Source organism: Colobus angolensis, unplaced genomic scaffold (assembly GCF_000951035.1).
Source record: "Colobus angolensis palliatus isolate OR3802 unplaced genomic scaffold, Cang.pa_1.0 Scaffold225, whole genome shotgun sequence".
NCBI lineage: Eukaryota > Metazoa > Chordata > Mammalia > Primates > Cercopithecidae > Colobus > Colobus angolensis.
In genome coordinates this window covers 5,911,937-5,920,820 of record NW_012115433.1, presented here as the reverse complement: position 1 = coordinate 5,920,820, position 8,884 = coordinate 5,911,937, and the positions used below count along the sequence as shown (strand labels likewise).

At 35.8% G+C, this 8,884-nt stretch overlaps 1 protein-coding gene across 4 annotated transcripts in view; it reads left to right on the top strand.

Moving 5' to 3' along the window:
• Positions 1-5,899, top strand: part of CD226 (CD226 molecule) — a 97,831-nt gene extending 91,932 nt beyond the window's left edge. For 3 of the 4 annotated variants that reach the window (XM_011944085.1, XM_011944084.1, XM_011944083.1), the window contains 2 exons: positions 1,396-1,450; positions 4,414-5,899. In XM_011944085.1, coding sequence (XP_011799475.1) covers positions 1,396-1,450; positions 4,414-4,539 — 181 coding nt within the window. In that variant the 3' untranslated portion in view covers positions 4,540-5,899. The remainder of the gene's footprint in view (positions 1-1,395; positions 1,451-4,413) is intronic. The other variant, XM_011944086.1, reaches the window with a different exon arrangement.
• The last annotated feature ends 2,985 nt before the right edge of the window (positions 5,900-8,884 follow it).

Genomic DNA, 8,884 nt, shown 5'->3' with positions numbered 1-8,884 from the left:
GTTGGCAAAAACATGGATTGCTTCTTGATGCCAACTGTAGAATCAAGAAACCTTGCTTTGTTTCATCAGCCACTTCAGCAAGCAATAAATTGGTGCTCTGTCATATACAATTTTGGGATTCCCTTCTTCATCCTTAGCACTCCGTCTACTCATGCCAATCCAGTCACATTTATTGTTGTGAATTTGGGGAATGAAAAGGAGCTTTGCAACTGTCTATATTAGGTATCCAACTTTTTCAGGCTTTTGTAGAATAATATTTTGAAGGATTATTAAAGGGTTAATAGGTCGGACTGTCAAAAAAGACATTAGAACTCTTCATTCTCTTTTTTAAAGGACAACCTGTATAAGTAATCATGGCACTCGAATTTTCATTTTGCTTTCCTCTTAAAAACACTAAGATCTGGCTGGGCACGGTGGCTCATGCTTGTAATCCCAGCACTTTGGGAGGCTCAGGCTGGCAGATCGTCTGAGGTCAGGAGTTCGAAACCACCCTGGCCAACATGGCGAAACTCCATCTCTATTAAAAATACAAAAATTAGCTGGGTGTGATGGTGCATGCCTGTAATCCCAGCTACTCGGGAGGCTGAGGCAGGAGAATTATTTGAACCTGGGAGGTGGAGGTTGCAGTGAGCCAATATTGTACCACTGCACTCCAGCCTGGGTAACAGAGTAAGACTCTGTCTCAAACAAACAAAAACAAAGGAGCCAAAGGATGTTCTATAGATGTGTACCAGATTGTGGGAAGAAATTTAATATTTAGGGAGAAAAATGTTAGATTCTTATTTTTACATTCCTTGTGAACATTGGCATTAACAAATAGGGAGCCTTCGTTTTCGGGGCTCTCTGGGTTTTGGCATTGAAAATCTCTCATCTTGGGAAACTCCTTTGTCCCAGGCAAACCAGAATGGCTGGTCAACATAAATCTAATTGTGATATGTTTACTCTCTTTATTTTTTTATTTTCATTTTTATTTTCTTAACATTTATTTTAAGTTCAGGGATACACGTGCAGGATGTGCAGGTTTGTTAGCTAGGTAAACATGTGTCATGGGGTTTGTTGTATAGATTATTTCATCACCCAGGTATTAAGCCTCATACCCAACAGTTATTTTCCTCTCCCTCCTCCCACCCTCCACCCTCCACCCTCCAGTAGGCTCCAGTGTGTGTTGTCCCCCTCTGTGTGTCCACGTGTTCTCATCATTCAGCTCTTACTTATAGGTAAGAACATGTGGTATTTGGTTTTCTGTTCCTGCATTAGTTTGCTAAGGATAATGGCCTCCAGCTCTATCCATGTCCCTGCAAAGGACATGGCCTCATTTCTTTTTATAGCGTGTTTGAAATAATATTGGTGCTGGAATATCGTATCTTTATATCCTTTATTGAATATGCATTCCAGAAGGAGAAGGAGAGAAAGAAGCCATCTATATACAGAATCTTGGGATACACAGAAGGTAAGTTTATATGGAACTGTCATTATTTCTTTTGTAATTTACAGATGCAAAGTCAGTCTCTTTTGCAGTTAGCAATCTTATATTTTATTGTCCTTTCAGTAACCTGACCATGCAGTTGCCTGTAATTTAAATATCAGCTATTTGGAGAAAGTTATTTTCTGAACTATTCTATTTTTAATACCCTTTGAAACTAAGTTTTTTATATGAATATAAATAAAGGAGCAATTACCCTGGCGTAATAACAATCAGCACTATGCCTTCCCTAAATCTTTGTTCCTTTTCTAGGGCTGCTGTGACAAATTACCAAAACTGGGTGGCTTAAAACATTATGGAAGAAATCTATTCTTCCATAATTCTGGAGGGTTGAAGTATGAAAAACAATGTCAGAAGGACTGGTTTCTTCGTGGGATGAGAATCCATCCCATGCTTCTGTCCAGCTGCTAGTGGAGCTGTCGGTCCTTGGCTGGTAGACCAATTGCTCCAATCTCTGCCCCTCTCATCACTGTTCTCACCTGTGTGTTTGTGTCTGCCTTCCTTCTTTTCTTATGAAGACCCCAGTCATCTTGGACTTAAAGGCCCACCCTTCTCCAGCACAGTGTTGTTTGAGCTTAGCTAATTACAAGGATCCTATTTTCAAATGAGGTCACATTATGAGGTTCTGAGGAGGACATGAATTTGCGGGGGACACTATCCAACCCAGGAGAGGACATGGTATTTTTATGTCATAAGGTTATTGTGGTGGTTAAATTGCGTAAAAGAACCAGAAATATAGCAAGCATATAGAAGAGCATAATGATATTCATTATTATTATTATCTTTGGAGTTAAGTTATTAATTAGTATATACTTACGTTATACAGCCAAATAACTTTTTTATTTCCTTATGGGCTGCAGAAGTTTGATGAGCTGTGAAAGTTTCTTCCTTATTCTGCCTTGCTCCTGCCCCTGGTTGTTTAAAAGACTAGAAACTTCCTCCTGGGTTTACAGATAAGAGGACTATGTATTTTCATGATCATTATCCCCACTATACTTCAAATCTCTGTCTTTAACACGTAGCATCCTGTTTATGAAATTCCACAAAAAAAGTTGCTATGGAATGAACATTTGTGTCTTCCCAAAATTCATATGTTGAAATCCTTACCCCCAATGTGATGATATTAGGAGGTGGAGACTTTGGGATGTAATTAGATCATCAGAGTGGAATCTTCACAAATGGGATTAGTGCCTTTTTAAGGACAGAAGTGCTTGCTTCCTCTTTCTGTTCTTTGCAATATGAGGATACTGAGAAGACAGTTGTCTGCAAACCAAGAAACAGGCCCTCATTACCAGACTCTCTCTTTTTTTTTTTTTTTGCTCAAGTTAGGAGGATATTTTCTTAATCTTGGACTTCCCAGCCTCCAGAACTGTGAGGAATAAGTGTTTGTGGTTTAAGCAGCCCAGTCTATGGTATTTTGTTACAGCAGCCCAAACTAAGACAAAAATTTTCCCAAATCCTATCCAAAAGTATATACATTTCTTTTCATTTTAATTATTTGCAATTGAATTCTAGATGGCCAAAAGCCAAGTGCTAAAAAGGTTCTGACAGTCCAACATGTGTTCATCAGACGCCTTCATAATTTATCAGTTTAACTTTTAAAAAAATTAAATAGTTACTTTTGCAAAAATATTTTTTTGTTTGTTGGCAAAAACATGGATTGCTTCTTGATGCCAACTGTAGAATCAAGAAACCTTGCTTTGTTTCATCAGCCACTTCAGCAAGCAATAAATTGGTGCTCTGTCATATACAATTTTGGGATTCCCTTCTTCATCCTTAGCACTCCGTCTACTCATGCCAATCCAGTCACATTTATTGTTGTGAATTTGGGGAATGAAAAGGAGCTTTGCAACTGTCTATATTAGGTATCCAACTTTTTCAGGCTTTTGTAGAATAATATTTTGAAGGATTATTAAAGGGTTAATAGGTCGGACTGTCAAAAAAGACATTAGAACTCTTCATTCTCTTTTTTAAAGGACAACCTGTATAAGTAATCATGGCACTCGAATTTTCATTTTGCTTTCCTCTTAAAAACACTAAGATCTGGCTGGGCACGGTGGCTCATGCTTGTAATCCCAGCACTTTGGGAGGCTCAGGCTGGCAGATCGTCTGAGGTCAGGAGTTCGAAACCACCCTGGCCAACATGGCGAAACTCCATCTCTATTAAAAATACAAAAATTAGCTGGGTGTGATGGTGCATGCCTGTAATCCCAGCTACTCGGGAGGCTGAGGCAGGAGAATTGTTTGAACCTGGGAGGTGGAGGTTGCAGTGAGCCAATATTGTGCTACTGCACTCCAGCTTGGGCAACAGAGAGAGACTCTGACTCAGAAAAACAAAAACAAAAACAAAAACAACACTGAGGTCAATCTAAATTTTTAAATTACTCATCAAAAGATCTTTCTGTAGTCTCTTTTGTCTCTCAATTTGTCTTTCTTTTTTCACACCTGCATAGTTTCTGTTACATACATACATATGTGGTCAAAGTGACTTGATTACAGTAGAGAAGATTAATGATTATACAATATCATCTTGAAAGTGAATGTCAGTTTGTTGTTTTGTTAACTTTTTATATGTTAAGTTGCTTATTTTTTAAAGTTCAGACACGATGTTAGAATTTCCATATAAAACTGATAATAATTGTTCTTATCAAAATAGCTTAACATTGGGAGAGGGGGGTTCTACATTGAAACAGGTAATTCATAGCACAATACAGCAAGTATTACTCTAGACTAGGTTTCTGTTGCATCTCAGTCAAGAATGTGATTTCTAACAGAAGTTCAATACAGTGAGAAGAATGTTTTATCAAATTAATTATAATGGAAATTTGTCCCATATCATGCCTGCATTTCTGAGAGGTATGTTTTGAATGTCTTCATTAGTTGTTGAAATGCAGTGAATTATTGACATTCTCTGATGTTTGTCTTTCTAGGCACCCAAGAACTATAGAAGTCCCATCTCTGCCAGTCAACCTACCAATCAATCCATGGATGATACAAGAGAGGATATTTATGTCAACTATCCAACCTTCTCTCGTAGACCAAAGACTAGAGTTTAAGCTTATTCTTGACATGAGTGCATTAATAATGACTCTTATGTACTCATGCATGGATTGTTATGCAATTTTTTCCCACTACCCATGGTCTACCTTAGATACTACTTGTCTCAATTGAGTTCATTTGGTAGGAAACATACTTCATTACCTAAAAAACATTTTTCATGGAACTGTTTCAGAAAACCTGACTCCAACTTGTTTATATACCAAAAAAAAAACTTAACTGAATCATGTAACAGAATGATCCAGGGGAGATTAAGCTTTGGCCAAGGACTATTTACCAGGGCTTAAATGTGTCTAGAATTAAGTATGGGCATAAACTGGCTTCTGAATCCCTTTCCACAGTGTTGGATCTATTTCCCTGGTCTTGGCCTCACTCTCATGCAGGTTTTCCTCTTGTGTTGGCAAGATGGCTGCCAACTCTTGGCAATTCATACGTCCTTGTTTCTGTCTGGTAGAGAGTTTGCTTCTCTAATAGAACCAACACATTTGATTACTTTTTCATTGTTAAATAGGCATCATGATCAGAAAGGATGGAATGGCTTAAGAAAACTAAGGGCTCACTTCTAGAGCTGAGAGCAGGGTCAAAGCACAATACTAGGCAATTCAGAGCATGGTTAGAAGAGGGAACGGGAGTCTCAAAGCTGGGGAGTTTACCAACAAATATTGACTGCAGTGACTAACCAAGACATTCTTGGTTAACTAAAAGGTGAAATATGGGATGGATTCTAGAAATGGGGTATCTCTCTCCATACTTCTAGAATCCGCGCTATCAGCATAGTCCAGAAGAGTACCTGGCAATAGAAGAAATGAATAATCAAGAGGAAGATAAATATGAGAGGGCAATCCCTTGCTATTCTCATATACATTTATCTCTCATTCTGTATAGAATTCTTGCCACCATCCCAGGTCTAGCCTTAGGAGCAAATGTAGTAGATAGTCCAATAATAAATAACTTAATGTTTTGGACATTGTTTTTCTTTTCTACTTTTGAGAATTATTTTTAATATGTAAATTCTCTCAAAAGGGTCAGGCACCTAGTTGTTATTTTTTAATGATTATGTGAAACTTGAATATAATATACCACTAAAAGTGACAGCTGGAAGTGGTGGCGTAGGATGATAGGGTAGAAATTTGAGAGGGAAAAAAGAAATTGGGAGGGTACGGGCAACAGGAGAAAGGAATCAAACCACAGAAAAATACAAAGGGAAACTTCTGCTTCACAGTTTGGACAAAGACAGCCCTAATGACTTCACCAACAGTCAAAGCAATTAGAGGCCATACCTGATATTGTTTGAATTCTAGATGTAGGCAAACAATGAAAAGTATTTGCCAAACTGAATAAAACTGTCATGGTTACCTTAAAAGGACAATGGTCATTATTAAATATAGTGATCATTCATGTCTAAAAGATTCATTATTTGTCTCTAAAGATTTCTAAAGACCACCATCTAGAGAAGATTCATTATGAAGACTGTATTTAAATATCAAAGTTGTGGACTTCATGATAATCTTAAATGAAGCAAATCCAAATTCTCCTGTTGCCTAGACAGATTCTAAGATGTAATTTACACTTTTAAGCTAATTAGTGAGTATTTTATGATTTTAGCCTTAAACACCGTGTATACCAAATAGTGCAATTATTTTGTGAATTACAGAAATGGTAAGTGCCCACATTTCTGTGAATTATAAAATTTGTGAGGTTTTTTAAAACCCTTTTCAGGAGTGAAAAAATTAAAATGACCCTTTCCTAGTTGTACTTAAGTAAATGCAAGAAGAGTAAACTCTCATTTTTATTATGTTTGCATAAATATCTTTTCATACCTGGATTCATGAAATATTTCCACAAATATATTAGTGTAACAAACTTGAAAGGTAGTTTACAAGAAAACCCTCTACTATCGGATCGATCAAAGATTCCATGAGAGAATTTATTGGTTTGCATGGTGAAGCAAGCTTAGCATCAATTAAAAGGTAAATAATTGCTTTTCTGAATGGTGAAGACAATCAAAATATTACTTTGTGGAAAACTCCAATAACCAAATTCTCAATGATTAGTGTATGTGATCAGGAAAACATTTTTACAATTGTAGTATGGGGAAATATAAATCCAATTTTAAGAGAGAAAATAATGACCGGGTGTGGAAGGGAAAGTACAGTCAGATACCATTGTCATGGTGGTTTTTACTGGGAACTTCGTGGAAGACGTTTGTAGCACACCACTGACGTGTTGCAAAGCCTCCAGAACGTTTGGAACTTGTCTCTTTTTCCTTGCGTGTTTTCGTGTTTTTGGTCTCTCATTCAAAATATTGATGAGAACTATTTACTCTGTCATTTCTTCTCTATATATTCTTCCTCTACAGAGTGTAGGATTTTTTTCAGGAATTTGGAGCCATCCTAAGTTCTCCCAAAAATTTTCTGACCTCCTCTGATGCTCCTGTTATACCCTCAGGGTTAATGCTTGTGAAATTCCATTCATTCATTTCTTTCCCTGGACATCTTTGCTTACCAAAGCACTTTATCATTGTAATCTTTTTAACATCATCCCTAATTCGTGATAGTTCTGGAACTCTCCATAGTGTATGTTTCGCTGCCTCTACTGTTCTGCACCTATGATTCTGATTGTTACTAAGAAATCAGATCAAAACAGATCCACAGAATAAAAGATCAATTCCAGTAAATTATGTTATAAATACAGATATTTTTTACAAGTTGCTGCTTTGGAAGCAAAATGCTTCTTAAGTTTTATATATGTATACACATGTATATAATTTATAGTGATGGATAATACAACATTAAATAAGAATCTATGCTTCCTTCGAATGCCGTTAACATTTACATTAAAGTAACCAATTAAAGGAAATTACTTTGTGATAATAAGGTAGGTAGATTTGTTAAATGTCATTGTGGAGTACCCAGTTTTGTCAGGGAAAGAACACATCTTATTGAACTATGATGACTATGAATTGACTATATTATAAGATACCTTCAAACTTTATTTTAAAATCTTTACGTAGAATATGTTGAGAAAATAAAATAGAAATTTCATTTACCCCTGGTCATACTTAAAATGGGAGGCAGGTAGCTGAGGATATAATTTTTAATTAGTAAAAACTCAAACTTATGTTTTAAGTAATTTAGTTTATTACTGGAGTACTATATATATAAACTTAAAATACATGGGTTATCAATTTAAAAGACAAAGTAAATAAAAATACTTTTAGTAGGCATTCTTTTATTGTGAGCATCCAAGTTATATTGGTTTATACAGAATGGCATTAAGTAAAAATTACAGTTGTATGACAGTAATTTTCTAAATTGGGAGAGTCCGTGTTGTAATTAGAGATCACTGTGACCAAATTGCTTCTCCTTGATTTATAATGATATATTGTATTTTGTACTGCTTATATGAAGTTTCAGCAAGATTGACGATATTATAAAGATGCTTATAAAGTGCAAGTGGAGATGCTAAATTGTGAGTACAAAGAGGTTTCTTTTCACAACAGTGATAAGAAAATATCTTTAAAAATATATAAAACAACATAAACATGTCACCATTAGTTTAGCTACTATTAAAATGTAACATCTAGGAAGTATTGACCTTCACCTTCAGACTTCTGTATAAGTTAGTATATTTTTTCACTGATCTGTTCATTAGAATTCTTCCAGCCAAGACTCTGGGCTCTTAAAGCATTTATCTGAAAACTAAAAACAAGTTTATTTTTTAAAAAGCTTCTCTATTTCTAGTGATTCAATAGGTAGAAAAACAGCTTCTAGAATTAACTGCAATGCTTTCTAAGGAAATTTTATAAATCCTCAAGGTCGGTTTACATATATTTTTCCAGATTCAAAGCACTAACTATGTTGTAAGATGTTGTAAGAAAAGGTCTATTTGGAAGTATGGGTGATAAATGCATGGGGTAATTCTGGTTTATTTCCTGTTATCCTTGTTAGAATAAGGTTATATGGTCAACCTGTCTAGAACACTTTTTCCAGTGTTAGTGTGTACTTTTGAATTTTTGGTTCTTGTAGTGTATAGAAATATTTTCCTAGATGTACTGTATTCTGTTGTTTTGAATGAATAAAACACAATGTTTCACGATCGCTAGCTTCATTTGCCATCAAGAAATAGCAGGGAAAATTTTGTACAGAATAAAATTAACGTGATGAATTACATGCAGAAAAAATTCAAATCAATGATGCATTGTAACTTTTATCTCAATGCAATATTCCTCTTATTATTATTATTATCATTATTTTGAGACGGAGTTTCGCTCTTGTTGCCCAGACTGGAGTGCAATGGCGCGATCACGGCTCACCACAACCTCCGCCTCCCGGGTTCAAGTGA